The 27,113-nt window shown below is 42.7% G+C and overlaps 1 protein-coding gene across 1 annotated transcript in view; it reads left to right on the forward strand.

Moving 5' to 3' along the window:
• The first annotated feature begins 1,981 nt into the window (after window positions 1–1,981).
• pkhd1l1.1 (PKHD1 like 1, tandem duplicate 1) overlaps window positions 1,982–27,113 on the forward strand; it is a 49,819-nt gene continuing 24,687 nt past the window's right edge. Inside the window, exons 1-19 of the mRNA XM_068747630.1 lie at window positions 1,982–2,030; window positions 3,966–4,043; window positions 6,024–6,168; window positions 6,282–6,390; window positions 6,485–6,542; window positions 6,616–6,709; window positions 6,986–7,039; window positions 7,134–7,207; window positions 7,313–7,355; window positions 7,491–7,561; window positions 10,826–10,939; window positions 16,237–16,435; window positions 16,801–16,963; window positions 22,986–23,121; window positions 23,240–23,383; window positions 23,527–23,681; window positions 25,000–25,110; window positions 25,292–25,401; window positions 26,849–27,009. Coding sequence (XP_068603731.1) covers window positions 1,982–2,030; window positions 3,966–4,043; window positions 6,024–6,168; window positions 6,282–6,390; window positions 6,485–6,542; window positions 6,616–6,709; window positions 6,986–7,039; window positions 7,134–7,207; window positions 7,313–7,355; window positions 7,491–7,561; window positions 10,826–10,939; window positions 16,237–16,435; window positions 16,801–16,963; window positions 22,986–23,121; window positions 23,240–23,383; window positions 23,527–23,681; window positions 25,000–25,110; window positions 25,292–25,401; window positions 26,849–27,009 — 2,068 coding nt within the window. The remainder of the gene's footprint in view (window positions 2,031–3,965; window positions 4,044–6,023; window positions 6,169–6,281; window positions 6,391–6,484; window positions 6,543–6,615; window positions 6,710–6,985; window positions 7,040–7,133; window positions 7,208–7,312; window positions 7,356–7,490; window positions 7,562–10,825; window positions 10,940–16,236; window positions 16,436–16,800; window positions 16,964–22,985; window positions 23,122–23,239; window positions 23,384–23,526; window positions 23,682–24,999; window positions 25,111–25,291; window positions 25,402–26,848; window positions 27,010–27,113) is intronic.

Below are 27,113 nucleotides of genomic sequence, written 5' to 3' on the forward strand. Positions count from 1 at the left end.
TTAATATTTCTCAAGCTTTTTCTAGGATGGACTTATTTTGTTTATTTATTTATCTGACTTTGTCGTGCTGAGCGTCCTTTCCCAGTTTGTTTACTGAAGTGGAGCTGTCACCACAATGAGACGGCAATATTCCAGGGAAGTATGGAGTGAATGAATAATGCACATAAAATGTAAGCGTCTAGAAAAGCGCTATATAAAATCAATGCATTATTATTATTTGTTCATTAAGAAGTCTCGTGATGATTTAAGACGAACAACACACTCCCCTGGGCTCTTCAGACCATAATTGTGTTCATTTAGTGCCCGTGTATAAATCTGTGTTGAAGAGAGAGATGGGTGGGATCAGGTATGTAAAAATCTGGTCGGGTGAGTTTGCTCTGTCTTCAGGAATGTTTTAATTGCACAGATTGGAATGTCTTCACTCAGTCATGTGAGGATGACTCTGACATGTTGGTGGATGTAACCTGTTCGTGCATGGCCTGTAAGCGTGTCAGAATTTATCCCAATAACAAACCGTGGATTACGAAAGCGGTCGAGTCGTGTATACGGGAAAAAAAGGTGGCTTTTAAACGGGGGTCAAGGTCTGCTCTGCAGGCAGCAGCAAGGGAGCTTAGAGGTGAAATGACTCAAGCGAAGCAGAATTTTAAAACAAAGCTGGAAGGGAAGGTAGCAGCGAACAAACTTGGCTCGGCTTGGATGAGCATGAAAGTTATTGCTGGTCTTAAAAACGAAGGGTGTGGCACCCATGACTATTTCAGTTAGAAAAGGCACCCCCCAATATTTTTATGTTATTGGTTTTCATTGTCATTGTGCATGTAGACTGACTGAACAGCACGTTCTGGTGTTATCCCAGTCGCCACCAGTAGGTGGCAGTAGTGGCGCACCGACGGACTCCGCAGCGCATCCGGTGACGTCACACGCATGCGCAGTTAGTGCGCAGTGGAAGCGAGGTGACGGCGCGAGGCAGATAGCGCCTCTACTAATATACTTTTATTGCATTTGCAGAATTAAAGATTCACCAGTTACACTAAAGGCTGTGCCTCTGTCTTTACGTGTGTAACAAGAGCACAGAACCAGTGTCTTTTTAGATGGTTTTAACTGATACAGAACTAGCTAATGATCTGAATGGGTTTTATTGCCGTTTTGATTCATTGGACTTCAGCAGTGAGAAGCGAAAGCTGAGGCTCAGCCTTTTGGCTCATTCTGGCACATTTACAGAAATGTTTATTAATGTGCGCTGTCCCTGTTAAATGAACGAATAAATAAAATAAATACATTTAAAGACACTGAGCATCTTAACATTGAGCTGCAGGATATAAAAAAGGCCCCTGACGACGTCTGTGGCCGCTTGCTCAAGTCCCGTGCACGTGAGCCGAATCCTGTCTTGCTCCATATTTTTAATAGATCGTTACTGTTACACAAGGTGCCTAAATTCTGGAAGGATGCGTTTGTGGTTCCCATCCCGAAATCAAACTGCCTGAAGACATTGAATGACTTTCGGCCGGTGGTTCTGCCCTCAGTCGTAATGAAAACGTTTGAGAGACTGATCAGAAGCGAGCTCTTAAAGCAGACGCAACAGGCTTTAGGTCCCCTTCAGTTTGCTCACCGGCCACGCAGGGGAGTCGAGGATGCCACCGTTACCCTGCTGGATATGCTTTTTAAACGCGTGGACTCTAATGGGACTCGCGCTCATCGGCTTTTAACACAATCCAGCCCCCCGTTCTGATTGGAAGGCTCCGTGAACAGTTTCATCAGAGTAATAACTTGCTGGGGTGGATTCTCGACTTTTTAAGTAACAGGACACAAAGAGTCAGGGTGAATGGGACACTCTCTGACCTAAAGTGCTCGTCGACTGGTTCGCCACAAGGGTGTGTGTTGTCCCCCTTATTGTATATTTTATATACAAACGTGTGCCAAACTACACATGACAAGAGGAAAATCATCAAATATGCTGATGACTCAGCCATCGTGAGTCTCCTGGATGGTGATGAGAGCAGCCACGGTCCAGTTGGTGATGATTTTGTCCTCTGGTGTGAGGAATCCTTCCTCCAGCTGAATATAGCTAAAACTGAAGACATGCTGATAGACTTTAGGAGGAAACCTCATCAGCGGGACGTTACTCTAATTAATGGTCAGGTCGTTGAGCAGGTGCAAGCATACAAGTACGTTGGGACCATCATTGATAGAGATTGAAATTTGTAGAGAACAGTGAAGCAGTGAGCAAGAGGGGTCAGCAGCGACTCCACTGCTTGAGGAAGCTGGCTTTAGTCCACATTGATCGATCTATCATTCATGACGATGTTTTATCACTCCTTCATTGAGAGTGTTGTGTCCTTTTCTTTGGTGTCATGGTTTTTGCCAGTCTACTCTGAAACAGAAAAAGGGGTTGAATGTAATTGTTAAATGGTCAGGTCGTCTGCTTGGTGAAGCTCAGACCAGCCCTGCATCCTTGTACAGTTGGCGGGGGCAGAGGATCGCCTCCTCCGTGTTACGGGATGACCTGCCCCCCCCGCACGGTCATTTTGTCTCTCTGGCCTCTGGGCGGAGGTTACTAGTGCCGAGGTGCCGAACTCAGAGGTACAAAAACAGCTTCGTCCCGACTGCGGTGAGTCTGCTGAATAAGCAATAGTCTGCGGTTCCTCATCTATTTTAATCCTTCATCTTATCATCGGGTTAAATTTTAATCATAGTCTTAATCTTGGGTTGTTGTTATTTCTTATTATTGTGGTGAGCAACCCTTTTTATGACATCTTGGTTACTGGGGCTGATGAAATGTTATTTGAGTACTTTTAACGGTTGTATACGTTTTATATGTATGTTTGCTGGTTTCAATGGATATTGGCTGTTTTATCTCATCTCACAGCAAATCAAGTCTACCTCCGGGTACAAATAAAGTAACTATATATTACAGTGAATTTAGTCATACATTTCAAAACATTTATTATTATTGTGTTATTATTTAGCCACTATATAAATAAGGTATCACATAATTCACTATTAATGAACAATATGTGCGTTTGGTCAATAATGATAAGAGGTGTTGTTAAAAAATAAAGAAAGAAAGAGATGCGTAACTTGAAATGTTTTTATGTGTTTATTTTATTTTATTTTATTCCTACTGAATCTGCGCCATGACTTCCGACTGTAACAGTTCATGTTGGTAGAGTCCCCGTAATTCCTACACTGCAGAGAGTCAGTAAATGCATCGGGGCGGTGTGTGAGCGAGATGACGTTGTTTCTGTCTGTCCTGTTTGCGGCGCGTTCACGGCCGACACTGGCCAGTGAGAGGAGCGCCACAGGGCGGCTTCATAAGTACCGAGTGCTCTGTCTGGCAGTGTCAGACTCTTTCTCGACACCTGACACGTCTAACAGGTAAATTACCTTTCAATAAATCTCATGATGAATCATTCTAATTGGAAAATACGAAGCAAGCCTTGATTAAACATATTTAGTTTTGGGTTTTAATATATTAACATGACTTAATTTCTATAATAATGAAAGGATTTATTAGGTAACATTTTATAAGTCAACATTTTGATTTTTTTTTTATATCATTGTAAACGCTGATATAATTCACGAATAATGAAATGATTTATTCTGAACAGTGTTTGTTTTAGGTATAACGTATCTAGTTTTTTATGTTTTTCATTCAGCTAATTAATTATATTTCTCAAAATAGTCTGAAATACGGAAAATGCTGTCGTATATTATAATGATACATTATTCCTAAAAAATTTATAGTTAAGTATTTTACCGTTTCCCCGCAGCTAAAGCATTAGTCTACAGCAGACAAGTGAGGCGTTCGTGGACAGTGGGAAAACTCGGGATGTCCCCACTGAATCCACCGGTGCTTTTCCTCGCACTGTGGTGCTGCTGCAGTAAGAAGACAACTTCGATTAAGTGTAAAATCTAGAACATCCTGTCTTTGAAAAGAGATGTAATTTAATGTTGGAGTTATATTTCAGGTGCTGGGCGCGTTGACTTCATCTTTCCTCGTATGGGAAGCTACAACGGAGCAACAAAAATCACCATTTTTGGAGCAGGTAAGGGATAAATCCACAAAAGAAGGGTTACCGTTGTGATCACCGCAGTGTTCAATTTAAATTCCTTAGATTTTTTGATTCTTTGATCAGATAATGACATGCAGATAAATGTAATATATTTGGTGTTTAAATACTTACTTGAATGCAGGTTTTTGTTTACATTTCATCTGATACCATATTTTATAAATTGCGGCATACTCGATTAAACTGCATTGTCCTGGTGTAATAGTAGCTGCAGTTATGGCCTGTTTCATGCATGAGACAAAGGCTTGTTTCTTAACAGTAAATGTTTAGGACAGGGGTCGGGAACCTATGGCTCGCGAGCCATATATGGCTCTTTTGATGATCGCACATGGCTCGTGCTCAGATAAAAATATATATATATATTTTATTTTATTTTTTTATTCGCCTTGCCCGTGCTGACCGCAGCTGGTTTGCGTGCCCAGGTCGTGTGTCGTGATTTTGTTGTAAGTAACATGTTCACTTGTGTCTGGATCTTATGTTCAGTTTTCTTTGCGGCACCAGACAGTCGCCGTCTGTTAGTAGAGCTTGTGTTGCAGGGGCATTTTGCACGGCTGGCATTTTGCTGTGAAAAATCAAAGAGCGGAAGCACGCTGTCACGGTTACGCCCTAAGCCTGGGCTGCCACTTTAAAAGTAGGCCATCATCCCGCCATTAGGGGTGGGCGTGGCCAGCTGTGTGCACGGTGGCAGAGTGGACTTTGTTTGGCTCCACCTTAATTCCAGATTACTACTATTTTAATGTATTCTTACCTGGGATCCTCTTTGGAATAAATGTGTGAAAAAGACGGGGCCCTGCGTTTGCTTCAAGAGGGCATCACTTGCTTTTTGGTTTTTCTCTCGGCTGTGTATTATTACGTTGGGCTCCAGCCGCCCCTCGTCCTGTGTGCAGCTCCAGGCGTAAATGATAAATTCAACCATCGCACCGTCTCTGTTCTCTGCTTTCTGGGGTCCGCTCACGTTAGTCCGTAACATTCAGAGGCTTATTATACTAGTTTCATTACCTGCTTACCACTTATACTGACATTTAGTTGAATCCTAGTTTAAAATATATTATATGGCTCTCACTGAAATGAATTTCCAAATATTTTGCTTTCATGGCTCTCTTCCCGACCCCTGGTTTAGGATGTCAAATGTATTTTTCATCTTTTGGAAATATTAATTCAATTCAATTTTCAATTCAATTTTATTTATATAGCGCCAGATCACAACAGAAAGTCATCTCAAGGCACTTTTAAGGATTAGCAGGGAAAGACAGAACCAAACTTGACCGACAGGAGCAAGAAGTTTGGCAACGATGGCAAGGAAAAACTTCCCTTTAACAGGCAAAAACCTTGGACAGAACCTAGGCTAATGGTGGACGGCCATCTGTCTGGACTTACTGGGCTGAGAGAGAGAGAGAGAGAGAGAGAGAGAGAGAGAGAGAGAGAGAGAGCGCAGACAAAAACAAAATGTAATATCTAGGCTGCTGAACAAGATACTGACTAAAGAGCTGCTATATAAAGCTATAAATGCTAATGCTAGCAATATGGAATGGAATGCTTTTATTGTCATTGTCATCACAGTACAAGTACAGTGCAACAACGAAGGCTCTAGTCTAGTGGGGCAATGTGGTATAATGAGCTCTGTAAGGTAAGGAGAGGCCTGGCTGTTGAGGGCTTTAAAAGTGAAAAGAAGAATTTTATATTCAATTCGTGCTCTAACAGGAAGAGCACGAATTGCTCAAATGCAGAAACGCCAGAACAGGGGAAATGTGTTATCTCAGTCTGGTTCCTGTCAGAACACGAGCTGCTGCGTTCTGGATCAGCTGAAGATGTTTAATAGACCTTTTGGGGCAGCCGGACAGTAATGAATTGCAGTAGTCCAGTCTGGAAGTTATATTTAAATACAAATCCATTATCTTTGTATATCGTTTATTCAGAAAATAATTAATGAGAATATTTTGGCACAATTATTTCCAGGTTTTTCCCAGAAGCAACAATTCCTGCCGAATCAAACAAATCAAAATGATGGCAATCAAGTGAGCTTTGTCTCGGACTTCCTGTCGGTCCCCTGTGATGTGGAGAGGGACTCAACACACGGCACTTTGTTCCATTGTTACACCAGGTATGTCTGCAGACTCAGCTACTCTGAGCTGAATACATGTATATCTTAGAAAACAAAAAGTCACTTCACGACTGTATCAATGAATCCAAAATGATCACTTTGGTCCACTGCAGAGCCATGCCAAGGGGTCAGTATGTGGTCAAAGTCAGCGTGGATGGCGTTCCCTTTCCTGACAGTAGCATATGCAGGGGCCGGATCAAGGGGTACCATTGCAGCTTTTATGTAAGTTTGCAGCAAGTGCAACATAACTACTGCACAGGTTAATATTTACTGCTGTCACATTTGGATTTCTCACTGTTAATGTGACACTCCTCAGACTGTCTGGTATCGCACACCCACTATCAGAGAACTGAGTCCATCCAGCGGCCCCCCAGGTACAGCTACTTACATGTACAACATACAATCCAGTTTGAACCATATATTTAACCCGCCTCTAAATCTCTGCAGGCTCTTTGCTGACCCTGCGAGGGCGACTCTTCACGGATGTATATGGAATCCACCATGGAATAAAATCCAATAAACGCGACGTCAAGATTTTGAGGTAGAAATATTGATAAGCATTTTGAATATTTATATTACTGTATAGACGTTAGTCACACCCACAATGATTCTGATGCTTAAAATGAGCTCAACTCTGAGATAATGAAAGTTACTGACTCAGTCGTATTAGTAGTAGAATAATGTTAATGCACATTAGAAAAGAATGAAACATTGAATACAGCTGCAGTGTTCTTGCTCGATGTTTGATCATGCAATGTCTAGATTAGTCATGATAATTCTTTAGTGAATCATCCATCAATGTTCATATTTATTGCAGAGTCTACGCAGCAGGGATGCCGTGTGAGCTGCTTAAACCAGACTCAGATGAACTGTATGTACTTTACCAGATACAATGCCATAAAAAAATAGAATGATATGTTCTTGGAGCAGTGTTAAACCTTAAAATGTATCTATTTCTTTTAAAGATATTTACTAAAATTGGACTCTGAAAATTCTAACTCGGGACACATGTCCTGCAAAATGACAGGGACATATGTGGGTGAGTTGGTTTTGATCATTATTAGCTGCTTTACTTCATTTAAAACTCAAAAAACTATTTGTAATTTTTTTTCATTGTTCTTTTTATTGTCGTTGCTTCTAACAGGACACCAAAATATCAGTTACATTCTTGATAAAGACTATGGAAGGTAAAATGTTTGTATGGTGTCTCTGTAGTAATTTCAGTTTGATTTTGTTTTTCTTCTTCCAGATTTACATTCACATTCAATTTTTACTAAAATTGTTTCACAAAATATTACTAACTTTGAATTAAAAATCTCTAGATCTCTTCCAGACAAGAAGATTTACAAAGTTTCAGGAAGTAATAGGCTCCACATGTTTCAGACCTATGCAGGTATGGATTACAATTAATCACAATTGAGCTCCGACTGTCCACATGTTGAAGTGTCCTTGGGCAAGATACTGACCCCCAAATTGCCCCCAGTGGGCCTGACAGCTCATTGCATGAGGCCTAATGTAAAGTTGTAAAAAGCGCTTTATAAGTGCAGTTTACAATAAATAGAGTATTTATAAATTCACTTTTATGTCCGTCTATGGCATGCCATTCAGGAACTTATTATATATATATATCAAAAGTGAGGTCTGAGAATATGGACCGAACTCTGGAATATATATATGAAAAGTCTGAGACTATGGACTGAACTCTGGAATATATATATGAAAACTTTGAGAATATGGACCGAACTCCGGAATATATATTTTGATATATATATTCAGAAATTTCCATATATATATTCAGAGATTTTCATATATATTCAGAAATTTCCATATATATATTCAGACATTTCAATATATATATTCAGAAATTTTGGTGCAAGGGAATATATATATGGAAACCGCGGTGTAGTGGTTAGGGTTCTGCGCTCTCACCCCCGCGGTCCGTGTTCGATTCCAGGTCGGGGAGCCAGATCGATCTTGTGTCATTAATAGAGTCAGCTCGAAATATAGTGCCGGCAATCCTCAATGAGGAGATAATGAACGCCCTGGAACAAATCTGCAAGGGCTTTCTTGAAATGCTCTTCTTAGACAGGATGTTTGACTGTATTTGTACTGTAATACATGCTGTAAGTGTCCGTCTGACGTGTGACAAGTCACGTGATGGGGTCAAAGCTGCCTGCCCCGGAACATGCATAGCGCCGTATAAAGCCAGAACAGTTTGGCCAGTGAGGGGGCGTGACGAACAGCTGTCGGCACGCCAAACGCTGAGAAACGGACACATTGCAAAATTAGTCACTGCACTAGAGAAAAGCGCTACAACGGTTTATGCGTTTGCACCCCTTGGCTTTATACGGTGCTATTCATGTTCCGGGGCATGCAGCTTCGACCCCATCAAGTGACTTGTCGCGCGTCAGATGGGCACCCACAGCATGTATTACAGTACAAATACAGTCAAACATCCTGTCTAAGAGGAGCATTTCAAAAAAGCCCTTGCCCTCCTCATTGAGGATTGCCAGCACTAGATTTTGAGCTGACTCTTTTAACAACACAAGATCGGTCTGGCTCCCCGACCGGGAATCAAACACGGACTGCGGGGGTGAGAGCGTGGAACCCCAACCACTACACCGCGGTTTCCATATATATATTCCCGTGCACCGAAATTTCTGAATATATATATTGAAATGTTTGAATATAGATATGGAAATTTCTGAATATATATATGGAAATTTCTGAATATATATATCAAAATATATATTCCAGAGTTCGGTCCATATTCTCAAAGTTTTCATATATATATTCCAGAGTTCGGTCCATATTCTCAGACTTTTCATGTATACCGTATTTTTTGGATTATACGTCGCTCCGGATTGTAGGTCGCACCAACCAAAAAATGCATAATTAAGAAGAAAAAACCATATATAGGTCGCACTGGAGGATAAGTCGCATTTTTGGAAAAAAATTATATGATAAAATCCAACACCAAACAACATATAGCACCAAGAACATGCTAACACGTTTACCAAAATATCAGGTTTTACTCCGAATCACGAAATCCAAGGAAATCTTCATCCTCGGTGTCACTTTTGAACAACTCCCCCAACTCGGCAGGTAGACAAGACGCCGCTTCCTCTTCTACGTCGCTTACATCAGACTCGTCGTCAGTTGCAGTTCCAATTATTCCAGCCTTTCTGAATCCCGACAGGATGGTTGCGGTTGTCACTGAAGCCCATGCTTTGTCGATCCATTCAATGACTTCCAGGAAAGTTGCATGGCGCATTCTCCCGGTTGCCGTGAAGCTGTGCTCTCCATCCGTCATCCACTGCTCCCACAGGTTACGCAAAACTGACTTAAAGCTCCTATTCACGGCGATATCAAGTGGCTGGAGTATTTTGGTTAAGCCTCCAGGGATGATGGCAGGTATGGAGTTGAAAAAAATTAATTTATTTTTTAACTGTGGTGTGATGTGCGCTCTCATGCTATCCGTCACAAGCAGAGCTTTGCGTGCTCTAAAGAAGCCATCCGGTCGCTTATTGTAGCACTTTGTAAGCCACAAGTTCATCATTTCTTGATCAATCCACCCTTTCTCGTTCACGGCGACTTCAACTGAGGAGGATTGGATTTTTGGCATGGTTTTTCGTTTGAAAATGACCATCGGTGGCCGTTTTGATCCGTCTCCACAACATGCCAGCACCACTGTGAAGCAGGGTTATAATAGTTTTGGATTTTTAATTATAGTTTAGTTTTAGTTAGTTTTGAATTTGTTTTCTCTAATTCAGTTAGTTTTAGTTAGTTTTTAGAGTGGATTTGTTAGTTTTTATTAGTTTTAGTTTTGTTTTTATTCGTTTAATTTAGTTTTTATTAGTTTTAGTTTTTCATACTTTGTGTTATTTGTCAGACGCAGGATTAAAAAATAATAAAATAATACAACTCAACAAAAGATAACATAAAATAATTTATTCAGTAATTTTAAACAACCAACTGTAACAGTCCGCAGCATAGCTGCTAACGTGCTACAATCTCGCAGTTAGCTTTCTTGTTTCTCTCCGTCGTAATAAACACATCCCACATGGGGATGGAGCTTTCTTTGTTTTCTTCATTTCAGTAAGCGTAACCTCCGCTTTTCGCCAGTCCCTTACAAGTTTTTTGCTCACTCCAAACTTTCTTTCTGCTGCTCGATTGCCGTTTTCGGCTCCATATTTCACTATCTGAAGCTTGTAAGCCGCGGAATATGACTTTCTTTTCGGCGCCATTTTCAATCAGCCCTTCTAATTGGTGTTTTTAGATAACAGGTGTGACAGATAACTCTGAACCTCCAGAAACCGCGACAGATTCTGACAGGTCACAGAGTTCCCTGTAACACCTGTTATAGAAATGTGTAGGCTACTGTCTCTGCGCTCACAGATTTTGTAAAAAAAAAGCATATATAAGTCGCTCCGATTTATAAGTTGCACCCCCGACCAAACTATGAAAAAAACCGCGATTTATAATCCGGAAAATACGGTATATATTCCAGAGTTCGGTCCATATTCTCAGACTTTTCATATATATATTCCAGAGTTCGGTCCATATTCTCAGACCTCACTTTTGATATATATATATAATAAGTTCCTGAACGGCATGCCATATCCATCTTATCTACTTATTTATGTCTCTAATACAGAGGTGACCGGTGTCTCCCCATCCAAGGGCAGTCTCATGGGTGGCACTTTATTGACAGTCCATGGGCGTTTCTTGGATGACCAAACTCATCAATCACCACGTGTTCTTGTTGGAGGTAATCTCCACCGTCACAATGGAAACTTGGAGCTACAGTTTTGTTCACTTTCATATAAATAAGAGTTTTGTGGTGTTTTCACAAAGGAATGTGTTGCGTTTCATTCTTTGTGATAAACACACAAAGATGAACATGAGTTATTGCATGGCAAACTAAATCTTCTGAAGGCTACGAAACGCAACAGACAGTGGCCGACATCTTTCATTTTACTGCATCCTGTAGACTTAAAGAGCAAGTTTTCTTTTTAATGTTGGACAGAATCCTAAAATATCTCATATAAGCATAGATAATTGAATTACCGTATTTTCACACCCATAGGACGCACCTAAAAGTCTTAGATTTTTTTCAAAATGTGCAGCGCGTCCATTGGTCCGCGCGGCCTATTTGTTGTTGTAAGGCGGACTCAGTCAGGCGCCTGGGGGAGTGATACGCGACGCGCTCCACCACAGTAAACTATTATGGCGTGTTGACGGAAGTGGCTGCCGGTCCCGCAGCAGAACACGGGAATAGAGCAGCGGGGAGAGAATCCAGCATTAATGGATCAATGGAGGAAGAGGAGGAAGCAAGAAGAAGACCTGCAACAACTCGGCTCCTGAGATCTGCGACTCCGTGCGGGCCGATCTCACCGATACGGTCTAGACCGGAGTGAAGCAAGCTAACGCGCTAACGCGCTAACGGGCTAACTAGCAAGCTAGCTTAACATCGTCATCCCCGGTGGATTAACCAAAGAACTCCAGCCGTTCAACGTTAAACTGCGGGCTGCGTGGGAGCGCTGGACGACAGAAGGAGAACACAGTTCCACTCAGAGTGGAAGGCAGTGCAGCGCCACAGTTTGACTGGATTGTAGCTGCTTCGGCTAACTGTCTGCTAGCATTGTTGTTCGCTTCATTTCCGAGGCGCCGACGCCGCCGCACGGAAAGTGACTGACAGTGAAGAAAGAGGCCGGCATGTTTGACGGAGATCTAGCGCTGCTGTTCACTACAGAAACAGAGGATGAGGACTTTGATGGGTTTGATTAATGACTCTGTTTTGCTCCGGCTCTATTTCTTAAAACGCGCACCAGTATGCTTGTTTGATTGATGACGATTAAAGATGTGAGTACCAAGCTCAGTTTTGCTCCTGCTTTATTTTGCGCACCTATCATGCCGGCGCCTTTTGATCCGCGCGCCCTTTGTATGTTTGAAATACCGAAAAATCAGCTGTTAATGAGACTGCGGCGAATCAGCAGGTGCGCCATAAGGTCGTGAAAATACGGTAAATGTTATGTTAATATTAGACATTAACCAATAATTAATCTGCTCATTTTATCCTTTAAGTTGTTATTTTATCAGCAGTCATTATTTCACTTGAGAGAAAAAAAAAGTACTTAAACCCCCCCCCCCCCCCCCCCAGAAAGGTATACAACTTTGCTTTTATTGTAATAAATTAACTTCTGTAATTCCAGCAGCCCTCACCTGTCTGTTTCTAAGGGCAGTCGATAATGAGTGAATGTTGCCCTTGCAGTTAACTTAATCCTTTGTGTTTCCGAGGCTGGATGTCCCTCTTCAATGTCTTTATTCAGGCCTCCCTTGTGAAATCCAGAGTGTGTCTGATGGCAGAATTACATGTAGAACTCCCAAATACAATATGAAGAGTGACAACCGGACATGCTATCCAGGTAACAACACAGCTTTTCTTCTTCTGCCTTTGGATTCATCTGATTTCATGCATTTCTGTGTTCATCCATCCCACTCCTGCATTATGGGCTTTGTCACTATCTGAAATCACATGTCAAAGCAGTTGACATGTTGATTACTGCTAAAAAAATCTCTTGCCACTGCTCATGACAACAAAGCCTGTGTGCGAGATAATCTGTTGGCTGATCGTGAGTAAGAATCTTTGAGATTATACTTCACACAAAAGATCTGTCTGCGATGAACTGGCGGCTTGTCCAGGGTGTCCCCTGCCTCTCGCCCATTGACTGCTGGGATTGGCTCCAGCTTGGCCCGCGACCCGATAGCGGAATAAGCGGTTAGAAAATGAAGAAAAAAAACAAAAGATCTGTCAGAACAGATAAGTGGATTCTATGTTTTCATGTAATTCCAAGACAAAGAAGACCTCTCCAAGTGATTTAAGCAAATTTATTTAAAGTGTGTAGCATTTTAGAAGATTAATTCCTTGAATGTGTATTTATTTACACCAATATGGTGCTTTATTAGTGATTTGGCTGGTGAATATTGTAATTCCCCCAGCCGAGGCAGAGGTTATGTGTTCACCAGCGTTGGTTTGTTTGTTTCAAAATGCTTTGCCGATTTCATAATGAATGTCTTGACCACATTTTCAATTAACATCTGAATATTTTAAACATGCCAGATGAAGCAGCCTTAGACGAAATGATTGAAGTCATCTCATCTATGAGAAAATGAATGGATGGATCTTAATAATGTCTTCTTTAGACTAGTCTAAGAACCAAATATGTTAAATCTAATATTGCAGGTGTTGAAGAAATTAAGCTGGAACCAGTTTATATCCAGAATTTTTGCCTGAGAGATTTGATGAGGTTTCATTTTGGCATTTGGTTGTGTGCTAGCGAATGCAGCCTCATGAGTAGTATTGGTAGTACGGTTAGCAGGATCTAACGTAGAATTACTAGTTTCTCCCATGTGCCGGTCTCAAGCACGGATAAATGCAAAGAGTTGCGTCAGGAATGGCATTCGGTGTAAAGATTTACCACAAGAAATTAGGCAAATAAATGTAAATAAGAACCTCATACAGTATCAGTCAAGGACCGGGTTAACAACGACCGCAAGCAGTGTTGGTAACCCACAGGATGCTACTGGAAATTGGATGAATGTGGGTCAAAGACAGAGACAAAGAAAAGGAGGAAGACGGGTGCCTGAAGAAGGAATGGAAGAGTTTAGGACTGAGAGTAGAGACTTGGAATGTTAGGAAGATGATGGGAAAAGCAAGAGAGCTGGTGGACATGATGATGAAGAGAAAGGTTGATGTGTTGTGTGTCCAGGAGATCAGGGGGAAAGGAAGCAAGGCTAGAAGCTGAGGAGCAGGATTCAAGTTGTTTTATAACGAAGGAGATGGAAAAAGGGATGGGGGGGGGGGGAAGCTGGAGATTGAGGGTGTCATGTTGAATATAGTTAGTGGGTATGCTCCACAGGTAGGAGGTGAGTTAGAGGAGAAGGAGAAGTTCTGGAGTTACTTAGATGAAGAGGTTCAGAACATCCCCAGCAGTGAAAGAGTCGTGATTGGATCAGACCTCAATGGGCATGTTGGTGAAGGAAATAGAGGAGATGAAGAAATCATGGGCAAGTTTGGTATTCAGGACAGGAACCTAGAAGGACAGATGGTGGTGGACTTTGCCATAAAGATGGACATGTAGTTAACACTTATTTCTGGAAAAGACTAGAACATAGGGTGACCTACAAGAGTGGAAGAAGGAGCACACAAGTGGACGACATCTTGTGTAGATGGAGTAGTTTAAAGGAAGTTGGTGACTGTAAGGTGGTGGAGGCTAAAAATAAAATTGTGTGGCTTTCTTGGAAGAGGTGAGACAGGCTTTTGGTGGACAAGAGTGGCTTCCAGAAGACTGGAATGCAACAGCTAAGGTGATCAGGGAGACAGGTAGGAGAGGACTGCGAGGAAAGGAAAAGGAGATAAAGAGACCTGGTGGTGGACCCAGGAAGTGCAGAAGTGTATACAGGAAAAGAGGTTAGCTAAGAAGAAGTGGGACATTGAGAGGACAGAAGAGAGTAAACAGGAGTACAGGGAGATGAGATGCAAGGCAAAGGCCAAACAGAGGGCATATGATTACCTGTATGCAGGTTAGATAGTAAAGAGGGAGAGAAGGATCTGGACAGGCTGGACAGACAGAGAGACAGAGACAGAAAGGATGTTCAGCATGTTAGAGTGATGAAGAGTAGAGATGAAGGTGTTGACAGAGGCCAGTAGTGTGCTAGGAAGATGGAAGAAGTATTTAGAGTAATTAATGAATGAGGAAAATGAGAGCGAACAAAGGGTAGTCGAGGCACCTGGACCAGGAAGTGACAAAAATTAGAATGAGTGAAGTTAGAACGGCAATGAGGAGGATGAAGAATGGGAAGGCAGTTGGTCTGGATGACATACCTCTGGAGGTGTGGAAGTGTCTAGGAGAGGTAGCTGTAGAGTTTTTAATGGGATTGTTTAATACAATCCTCTGGAAAGAAGATGCCAGAGAAATGGAGGAGAAGTGTGCTGGTGCCCATTTTCAAGAAGAAGGGAGACATGCAGAGTTGTGGAAACTATATGGGGATAAAGCTAATGAGTCCTACGATGAAGTTATGGGAAAAAGGTGATTTAAACTAGACTAAGCACAGAAGTAAGTATTTGTCAGCATCAGTATGGCTTTATGCCAAGGAAGAGTACGACAGACGCAATGTTTGTGTTGAGGCTCGCAATGGAGAAGTACAGGGAAGGTCAGAAGGAGCTGCATTGTGTCTTCGTAGATCTCGAGAAAGCCTATGACAGGGTGACGAGAGGAACTGTGGTACTGCATGAGGAAGTCTGGAGTGGCAGGGAAGTATGTCAGAGTAGTTCAGGACATGTTTGACAGTTGTACGACAGAAGTGAAGTGTGCAGTAGGAGTAACAGGGGTGTTTAGTGTAGAGGTGGGATGCACCAGGGATCAGCTCTGAGCCCCTTTTTGTTTGCCATGGTGATGGATAGACTAACAGATGAGGTAAGACAGGACGCTCCTTGGAATATGATGTTTGCAGATGACATTGTGATCTGCAGTGAGAGGAGTATCTAGAGAAATGGAGGTCTGCTCTAGAAAAGAGAGGAATGAAGGTGAGCAGGAGTAAAACAGAGTACATGTGTGTAAATGAGAAGGTCCCAGGGGGAACGGTCAGGTTACAAGGAATAGACGTAAAGAAGGTAGAGGACTTCAGGTACCTAGGTTCAACAGTGCAGAGTTGAAGATTAGGAATGAGACAATAAGAGGGACATTGAAGGCTACATGTTTTGGTGATAAAATCAGAGAGGCCAGACTTTGATGGGTTGGACATGTCCAGAGGAGAGACAGGGACTATATCGGTAGAAGGATGCTGAGGATGGAACTGCCAGGGAACAGGGCTAGAGGACGACCCAGGAGAAGATACATGGACGTAGTGAGGGAGGACATGAGAGTGGCTGGTGTTGGGGAGGAAGATGAAAAGGACAGGGTGAAGTGGGGAACATTCATTTGCTGTTGTGACCCCTCACAGGACAAGATGAAAGTGCAGTAGATTGTGTTATGGCGAGTCACTTTATTTCCGTTTTAAACCCAGGTGGAAGAGGCATGAAGATGGAGATCTGGAACAATACACAGCCTTCAAACCTGGAAGAGATTTTCAACTACAATGAAAACACAGTTGGATATTGGCAACAGTGGATTGGCTCCTTGCCAGGAAACCATCCTGAGATGGATTTTTCCACTTCACGTTCCCGAGGCTTCTTTGTTCCTGCCGTTAGCGCTAACTACACGATGTACATCCAATGCGATTACAGATGTGCGCTCTACCTCAGCAATTCCAGCTGCCCAGCAGACAAGGTTTGAATATGTTTTGTGTCATCTGAGAGTACGAAATATACATTACAATGCTATATTTCATATACATGTATTTGTGATCAGCTTTTTCAAAAGAAATTCTACAATCTTCAGGTTAAAGTTGCTTCCCAGCAAAATTTTGTCAGGACTATCACATCAATGCAATCTCAAAAGTCTCCAGTAATGGCTCTTAAAGAAGGAAACTAGTGAGTACAGAAAGATTATGAAACATCAAATCAGCAATTAATTTGATACCATTTTCATCCTTTGAAACAAACTTAAAAATCTCTTTTTTTCCCTAAAGCTACTACATGGAAGTGCTTTTTCAAGGATCTTCAAGACATTACGCTAATTTTAGTATTTCATTGTTCAAAGAGGAGAGTTCCTTTACAGAAGATCAGACGGATGATGCTGTCAATGAGGTTCAGAAAATCATAGCCAAATATGACGTGTTCAACGAGGAACAGGTAAGCAGCTCACATATTAGAGACACATAGAGCTAGTATGTCAGATTGTACTATTGTTTTTTTGAAAAATAACTGCGTAAATTCAGAATTTTTACACTGCTATCTCATCTGTGTACTAAACATGAAGGTAAAGCCACGAGCCTGTTACAATAGCTTAGTGCAAAGACTGGACAATGGTGGAAATTGTTTTCAAGAAAGTCAGAAAGCATTAAACACCTAGATATAGCCTGAATAAACGGAGGGCTGATTAAGGACAGCTAAAGTTAATTGACAATCACAATGGTGGAGAAAATAAAACAGGGCATAGAAATCCAAACGTGACACATAAGGCAGAAACTCACTAACTAGCAAACTAAAACTCAAGGTCGTTGTGTTGGGTTCTTTTATAAATAATAACAGCTTGTTAAGTTTACACGGAGCCTCTTTTATTCTTCTGCAATGCCATTGCCTCGTTAACTCTCCTCGTACTTGGGCAACAACAGGCCTCCCCTGCCCTCTCATAACACATATTATTCTGGATAACACCACAGCCCCCTTACTGAAGTTATGTTGACCCCCTTTAGCTGTAAACACAATACCCATCAGAACTCAAACTCTGCTATGGAAACATTAATGCATGTCTTCTACAGATCCAGTCTCTTTGGTTTGATCACTTCTCTGCCAGACCAGGTTCTAACAACACCTGGTGTTTGTTGTGGTTTAAACTCAAAGACAGTTGCTGTAGGAGTGTTCTTTTCATTTGACTTGCCTTTTGGTATGAGATGACTGTGTTAGGGTTTTCCTTAACCCTCCCCGGCTCTTCTTCTCCGTGTGGGTGCGTGGTCAATAAAGAGGATTTGGGTCATGATTAAGATATTTATATAATATGCAGATCAATACAAGTTGGTTCAGATATCAGCGCTGAGGTTCGATCCTGCTCCGTGTGTGAGTCTCAGGTCCGAACAAAGGGCTGCCCTCTGCGTCCGCGTCTTTCAATGTCCATGAGTCCGGCCCCCTCCAGGTGGGGGTCCCGCCCCAGCCAATCTAAGCCCATGTTTATCTGTGTTGTATGACACCACTGTTGTGATGCGTTCAATTGAAATCAGTCATTAAAATAACAAACTAAATGTAGTGCGTTCCCAGTGGTGTCGGCATGTAATTACTTTGTGGAATCCCATCTAAATACGGAAATTCCCTACAACTTCCCCTGCTGGAGTGACCCAACTGGGTCACTCCATAAACCAATGTATGGTGCAAGCTATATGAGCACCCCGCAACCAATCTATGAGTGTCCCCGTCCAGCGGATGGAAAAGCAGCGTGTTGTCACAGCCTGGAAGCCCCCCCCCCCCCCCCCCCCCCCCTCTCGGGAGCTTGATGTTACTTCCAGGACACGTGAACATCCATCCCAGGGAACTCAGCTTGAACTCACAGACCGGCGCAAAGGCGTGTCGTGCAACAAAGTGGAAAAATCGAAACATTTTCAAGGCCTAGCCTTGTGAGTGAGCTAGCCTCACCTACGGCACCCATAATGGACGCTAACAACCCCTTAAGACAGAGATCTAGAATCCCCACAAGAAAACTAAACACAATTATCATTACCTCTCCCTGCACACAGTCACCATGTGTTAGCTTTAGCAACAGTGTGTCATGTAGCATGCAAACCCAAACTATAGATGATGTTCTTCTCCGTCATCCTCAGAACCGGTGGGAACATGAACGCCACGTCTCAGGCATTCCCTCAGGCGGGGGCATTCTCAACCTTGTACACCAGCTCAGGCCCCTTCCCCGCCAGAGAGGTGAGGGTCCAGATCCTTAGAGCTAGCTTCTAGCTCTAAGGATCTGGACCCGCCCTCAGGCGGTCGGCGGGGGCATGGCCTCCCCCACCGCTCTGTCAATACACTCAATCATAACCGCCGTATACATAGTATACAACGGCCTCCACCTGCCATAAAAATTCCCTACACCTGCGGTTCCGTCTGATTGTCCCTTGTGGCCACTGATGACCGTGGAGTTGAGTGGGCAGATGTCACAGTGCCTTGTGCTTTTGTATCTGTAATCCAAACAGACTGTCCCGGTATCAGTTTATCTAAATCTCTTGTTCTGTGCCTTTTGTTGAAACATTCCATTTGCCTCATCTTTCTTTCCTTCCTCCTTCGTTCTCCGCATTACGTAATTGTTGCAGATTTGGAACGCTTGGCTGCAAGGCCTCTGGAAATATCGGCAAGGTGGTACGCAGCCTACGCCCCGTGAGAAGTTTTGCTGGGCTGTAGCCATTCGCCAGCGCTGTGGTCTTGTAGGCAAATAGTGCCGGTATGGATCATTGGCTTTCTTGAGTGGGTTATCAACTGTTTGGACAGCTCTCTCCGCCTCCCCATTGCTTTGGGGTTATCGGGGGCTACTGGTCACATGCTCAAAACGGTAATCTTTTGCAAAATCTCTAATTTCCTGACATGCAAACTGTGGGCCGTTGTCTGTGATCAGTAGCTCTGGTATTCCATGACGTGCAAAAATGGACTTCAAATGCACAATGACATCGGCAGTGCGAGTTGGTCTGAGCTGGGCAATCTCTATATATCTAGATAAGTAGTCCCCTAGTAACAGATAGTTTTTGTGTTTTAGAGTGAACAAATCAGCTCCTAACTTCTGCCATGGTCTGCCTGGTAAATCAGTGGACATTAAAGGGGCTCTCACACTGACTCTTTCCTGAATGCACTGTCTGCAGTTGTGTACAAGTTTACTGATTTGGTTGCCTAAACCTGGCCACCCAACTGATTGTCGGGCGCACTCTCTTCATTTAACCACACGCTGGTGACCCTCGTGTATTTTGTCCAATACATCATTTCTCATTTTAGCAGGGATTTTAGCAAGCCCAGGTGAGAGCCAGCGCTTCCCTTTCCAGCTGCGCGTAGCACTGCTCTGTAGGCGTCAGTGATCGGGAAGTGTAAGCGACTGGTGACCACACATCACCCTCTTTCTGTAGAATGACAGCTCCCAGCCCGTATGAAGAGGCATCTGCAGAGATTTTCTGTGGTTTGTGGTGGTTTATTTGGATCATAAAGCTGTAGCACATGAATACTAAACTAAACTACACTAAACATGTCACATTTTGACATGTTGAGTGTAATGTGTCAAAATGTCACTCTGACAATCAGGGCGCCACTGCCAACTACTGGAGTGGATGTGCAATTACACTTTAATCTTGTAAGGCAAAAAAAGCATTTTCTCCACGGTCACAGGCGCCCCCCCCCCCCCCTGACATCGCACCGCGCCCCCCTTGGGGGTTGCGCCCCACCATTTGAGAACAACTGGTCTATAGAGTCAACTCTGGCAATTAGTTTCAGTCTCACAGATGCTGTTCTACTCAGTAGTGCCACATGCAGGCTTCGGACTACGTAAATCTTTTCAGTAGCGCTGAATGCCAGCTTTCTCCACTCACTCGAGGACTGGGTGAACTCTCGTGTCATGCTGCTCCCTGGTGGATCCCCAGGCCAGGACATCGTCTTTGTGACAGACAACTCCTTCGAGACCCGCTGTAACCTCCGTAACCATCATATTTTGTTCAGGTGCACTGGAAATACCTAATGGCAAACGGTTTAAGTGGTATCGCCCAAATTGCGTAATGAATGTGTTGAGGAGGGCTGACTCTTTAGACAGTGGTATTTGCCAAAAACCCTTGTTTGCATCAAGCTTTGAAAAATACTGCACCAGTGAGCATGCCTTGCATTTGGTCCACAGAGGGGAGGATGTATCTTTCACAACACACTGACTCATTTAAAGGTGGTATGTCCACACAGATACAGACCTGTTTTTTGTCCTTTTTGGGTGCTACCACCATGCCACAGCACCAATCTGTTGGCTCATCAACTCGACTGACAACCCCCAACTCTTCCATTCTCTCATTTTTAACTTTGCCCATAAGCAGCAGTGGGACACGCCTTGGCACCTTGAGTGAAAAGGGCTTGGCATCAGGTTTCCGTTTTAGTGTGTAAGGTTTTTGAATGAGCCCAAGTCCCTCACATAACTTAGGGTACACCTTTTTCACTGTCTCTGAGACACATAGAGCTAATATGTAGGATTGTACTATTGTTTTTTTGAAAAATAACTGCGTAAATTCAGAATCTTTACACTATGCTATCTCATCGGTGTACTAAACATTATCCACTCATATTCAGTAAGAGGTCAGAAAAAATTTAATTTACCGCTCTGTCATACATCGAGTCATAAATTCTTTATCAAATTAAGTGGTCCCCAACTTTTGAACTCCTTAGACAAGTTGTTAAAACTATTATCTATGTACACAATGTTTAAGTCTAATTTGGTGAAGTATATTCTGTCCAGGCATGTATAGTATTCTGAAATTAATTTGTAGTTTGTATGATCTTTGTTCTTGTTTTTATTTTTTAAATTGTTTTTATTTTACTTTATTTTATTTTATCTATTTTATTTCTTTCTTTTTCTCAGTTTTTTTGCTGGGTTTTTCCGTGTATCTTTTCCTTTTTATCTTTTTAACCTCCTTTTTTTGTTTTATATATATATTGATTGATTTTCTTTAGTTAATTTGAACTTGCTTTTAGCAAAATGAGGAAGTCAGATCTTTCTTCTTCTCCCACTGTAGATTGTTTGTTTACAACTGCTCTTCTTCTGCTAATATCCCTGCGCGCACTCTGACAATCAGGGCTCCACTGCCAACTACTGGAGTGGATGTGCAATTACACTTTAATCTCGTAAGGCAAAAAATACATTTTCTCCACGGTCACAGGCCCCTGACATTGCACCGCGCCCCACCATTTGAGAACCACTGGTCTATAGAGTCAACTCTGGCAATTAGTTTCAGTCTTACAGATGCTGTTCTACTCAGTAGTGCCACATGCAGGCTTCAGACTACGTAAATATTTTCAGTAGCGCTCCTGTCACAGTATATGATGGTCTCTGTGGAAACCCTAATACTCTTGTTGAATTTTGCCCATTCATAAATCACATTCTTTCTTAGGACAAAATGTCTATCAAAAGCTGTTTTGACTGCATCGTATTGCTGGCGCTGCACACTCGTTAGCTCAACCCCTCTGAGCACGTAATCAGCCTCATCTCTCATGCAATAAACCAGAGTGTTTACTTGATTTGCTTCAGATGAGTTGTTCAGGTTACTTGCCAGTCTGAAACGCTCAAAACTTCTGATCCACTTTCCCATTCTTGGGGTTTTGCAAAGTTGAAAGACTCCGGTGGTTTGATGGTGAATGTAGCCGCTGAGGTAGCCACCGCCATTACTGGACTTGTCGGTGCAGCCACTCGAGCTGCTGCTGTTCTCGCTTCCTGGGATGGCTCTTGCATTGTCGCTAGCTGGTTGCAGGCTGACTTTTCCACCTCTAGAAAGCACACCAACTTCTGACACCATGTTGTGTTGGGTTCTTTTATAAATAATGACAGCTCGATAAGTTTACGCGGAGCCTTTTTTATTCTCTGGATGCAACGCCATTGCCTCGTTAACTCTCCTCGTACGCGCATTCTGGCAACAGTTTTATCAGTGTATTTTTATAACTGTGACTTATAAGAAAATGCTGTGGTCAATATTTGTGAAAATTTGTTGTGAAGATAGCATGTAACCTCATGGACCCACAGCACCACGGGTTTGAATCCCTGTCAGATTAGGGTTATTCAATCTCCCTAATTCCTTTCATAATTCTCTCAAGCTGTTATATCTACTAAAGGCAAAATTGTTTAAATAAAATATCTTATTGGTAAAGATAAAAACTGAACTGAACTGAAAGGCAGGAGGTAAACTCCCCAACGTGATCATGTCGACTGATAGTCTTTGAGGTAATAGCATTCTGAGATGCGACCAGTGATGGCCCTCTCGCTGTCGTTCTCTTCTCCTTCATCTTTAGCTATCAATTGTTTCAATAATTTAGCACTAAAAGGGCTACAAAAATGAAAAAGTGGTTTGCAAGAACAAAACTGTGACGTCCTCTTATCCTGCCTGTTGTTTCGGTGTTCTATTGACAGCACTTTTGGACCTTGCTTTCACTCACTCTCACCATTAAACAGGTTTTAAAATTCAGATCGTGGCCCAGCAATGCCATGGCAGTCAATGAGGTGCAGAGGGTCACCGTCCGCAGCAACTGTTCCAGCCATCTCTGTGGGAGTACTTACTTCAGACTGATCCAACAAACAGCCCATACTGGTAACGTGTTGTACATTCAAATCCTAAACCTGCTGCTATGATCCCAATAGAAGCATAGATGATGCTATAGAATGGAGCATCTAACTTTGTTCGTGACATTTGCCTCTATGATCTCTAGGAATGATTCCAGTGGGTGCTTCGGCGGAGGTGGTAGAAGGTGCCTTGAACCAGCTTTGGTCCATTAAACCGGACACGGTCCAGGTCACCAAACAGGACGATGGCAAAGAATCTCACTACACCATCACATTTATTTCTGGCAGAGGTATGAAGAAAGCTGGTTGCTCTTCAGTTGACGTGTGTGGTTGTTAAATTCATATGCAGTATAAATCGTATGTGTACGTGTGCTTGTATTTATAAATTCAACACAGCCAATTAATCAATCACCTCTCTTTTTCTGGAATACAGGAGATTTCTCACCTCTTGGCTATGAGGTTTTTGGCACTGACCTTAGCATTACCATTACTGAAGTGACAAAGGGGAGAAGCAACATGGAGACCTTCACTCTGCGCTGGGAGGGGGTTACCACAAAGCCCATCCCTGTCAATGCCAATGAGTCTGAGGTCTGTTGTGTAACAAGGTTGAAATCTGTAGCTTCTGCAAAGAATATCTGGCTGGAATGTGGATCAAATAAACTACTTCATTTTCAAATGAAGGAGGATCATTTTTCCCCCCTGAGTTGCCACCTTATCATGGTGGAGGGGTTTTCGTGTCCCAATGATCCTAGGAGGTCAGTTGTCAGGGGCTTCGTGTCCCTGGTAGGGTTACCCATGACAAACAGGTCCTAGGGGAGGAACCAGACAAAGGGTAGCTCACGAAACCCTTTTGATGAAGAAAATACTTGGTCCAGAGTTTCCCTCACACGGACGGGGCTCACCGGCGCCACTCCCTGGCACCACGCCTGGGGGTGGCGCACAATGGCGGCCCATGTGAGGGACCAAAGGCATCAGGTGCATTTTGAGTTGGGCGGCAGCCGAAGGCGGTCCGATCCTCAGTTCTAGAAGCTAGCTCTAAGGATCTGGACCCTCACCTCTCTGGCGGGGAAGGGGCCTGAGCTGGTGTACAAGGTTGAGAAGTTCCGACTGAATATAGTTGGCCTCACTTTGACACACAGCAAGGACTCCAGATCCACTCTTCTTGAGAGCGGTTGGACTTTCTTCCACTCTGGAGTTGCCGTTGGTGAGAAGCGCCGGACAGGAGTGGCAATAATTGTTGTCCCCCGGCTCGGTGCCTGTATGTTGGAGTTAATCCCAGTAGACAAGAGGGTAGCCTTCCTCCATCTTTGGCGGGGTGGATCCTGACTGTTGTTTGTGCCTATGGTCCAAAAAGCAGTTCAGAGTACCCACCCTTTTTGGAGTCCTTGGAGGGGGCACTGGAGAGTGCTCTTTCTGGGGATTCCTTGTTATATTGGGGGACTTAAACGCTCATGTTGGCAATGACAGTGAAACCTGGAAAGAAGTGATGAGGAGGAATGGCCCTGATGAGCAGAACCCGAGTGGTGTTTTGTTATAGGACTTCTGATTGTCCATACCAAACACCATGTTCAAGGGTGTCAATATGGCACCAGGACACCCGAAGCCACAGTTCAATGATTGATTTTTTTAGTCCGGCCATGTTTTGTGCATCCATTGTCGAAGCGGTCGATCGGTGCTGTGACCGTAAGGTGCCTGTCGTGCCGGTAATACCCGAACCTCGTGGTAGACACCGGTGGTGAGGGATGCCATCAAACTGAAGAAGGAGTCCAATCAGGCCTTATTTGCCTGTGGGACTCCGGAGGCAGCAGACAGGAGGATAATTTTTGACCTGAACTTACTGAAATGACTGCCTGTACTAAAGAAAAGCAGATTACCAACATCCAGGTTGCGTGTTTTTTGTGAACAGGTGCAGTCGGTTCTGGAGGCTTTTCTTCAAGCCGAGTGTCCCAGTGAGATCCTGCCGGAGGAAGGGTCCGACGTGAAGTACTTCAATGACTTTGAAAATAAAAACTCTCAGGTCAGTGGATTTATCATTACCTCCACGAGGCGGAAGTAATGGTGACAGGAAAAAAGGAAAGCACAATCCACGATACAAACACTACAAATAAAACAGGAAGTGATTAAAATTAAAGAACCGTAACAGACACAGTAAACTGATGTTGACTGCTCACTGCTTTCTGATTTATTTTACTCTCCAGTTTAAAGGTAATACAGGGACTCTGGTGAAAAACGCTTGCTGTGGCCAGTGGTCGCTGAAGAACGCTGAGGTTCTATTCAAGGAGACTTTCAGAAAAGTGTCTGGAGGAACGTACGGACCAGTGTCATTAGATGAGCATCCCACGGTAAAACACGTCTTTTTTTGCATGGGCTCTCAGTTTCAGATTTTCAGGCTGCCAAATCATTATTCATCACTCATTTCAGATTCAAATAGCTTGTTTGTTAAGTAGAGAGAAGAGCAGCTCTTTCCAAGCACTGTGATATCACACACCAAACATTGGTCTGATGTCTGCAATGTCTCAGCTGCTGTTTGTTTGTTTGTCCTTGAAAGTATAAAAATATACACAAAGCATGTCCTTGCAAATATGTTTTCTGGCACATACAAGCCAACATTTAAGTTTTTGCAAAAAAATAAAAAAAAGAATTGGAGCAATGATCTCAGACAGGACTGTTTAGCTCTGTCTGGTTGACCAACAGCTGAATCACTGGAATGTTGTTCAGTATAATAGCAAATACCACGGTAGTAAACTACCCTGGTTTAGTTTTCTTTAGAATTTATCTGGGAGGCAGCTACAGTGCAGTGAAGCTTCATTTTGTTTAGAATATTAGCATGCTCGATGCTGTTTATTTGATAAATATTAAAACAACGCATTCTGTCATGAAATCATTGCACATTCTGTCTGTAAAAGGATTTCGATCTTTCCCTGACTCTTCATTATAACCTCCGCCAAGGCGAGGCGGCGGTTATGTAATCACCGGCGTTCGTTTGTCTGTCTGTTAGCAAGATAACTAAAAAATTTCAAGACGTATCTGGATGAAATGTCCAGGAAATGTTGGCAATGTTACCAGGAACAGATTACTTAAATTGGTGATGATCCAGAAGAGATCCTGGATTCTGGATAATTTTGAAATTTTCATTAACATTGCAGTCAAGCTTCAAAATCTGTTCCTCAATATTTCAGTGGATTATTGATCGATGTTTATGGAATGTGACAGTCATGTAGGGTGAGAACATCTATTTTACCACTGGATTTCATCCGGATCCGATCCAGAATGACATTAGGAAAAAAAATTGCATTTAAACTTTGAAAACTCCATTTACAGATTCAAAAATCAGTTAAAAATACACATCAACTCTGATTCACTTTTACTTTTCATGGTTGGTATATAAAGATACCAAGAACAATTTCAAACACTTTGGTGCTGATCCAGATCACCATGTGGACGGTGTAAATCCAGTTAGGAATGGAGTGAGATGCTCGGCGGAGGTCTGCGCTCTCTGAGTGCTTTTCTAGTTCTTCAAAAAAATAAAAAATAAAATCTGTTTCCCACAGATTTGCTTTGCTTACAAGGGATCCATGAAGCATGAAGTTGGATTGAAGTTTTCTTACCTTAACAGCCAAGGCAAAACCATGACAGAAACCAAAAGGATCATCGCATCCCTGTCTACAACCGACATGTCAGTGAAAACAATCAAGTCATTTCAGTTTGGATTGTACCATAAGTGCAAACATGTAAATGTTGTTTTTACTCGACAGATGGAGTTACAAATGCATGGACCTGCAGAGTTCACTGCAGACATTCTTTGTTGGAAGCAAATACCGCCTGCTGGAGTTTTACCTCTACAAATATGAAAATAAAGATTTTTATGTGGACGCCGCTTATTTTGGAAAGAATCCCACCACGGGGGATGAGAACGGTACACACTTTGATTGTAGTTTTAAGATTTTAAATGTCTAGGAAGTGCAATAAGATTATAGTCTGTTGTTATTTTTCTGTAGATTTTCATCATTCTTTTCCATT

The sequence above is a fragment of the Brachionichthys hirsutus genome, chromosome 13 (assembly GCF_040956055.1).
Source record: "Brachionichthys hirsutus isolate HB-005 chromosome 13, CSIRO-AGI_Bhir_v1, whole genome shotgun sequence".
Classification (NCBI taxonomy): domain Eukaryota; kingdom Metazoa; phylum Chordata; class Actinopteri; order Lophiiformes; family Brachionichthyidae; genus Brachionichthys; species Brachionichthys hirsutus.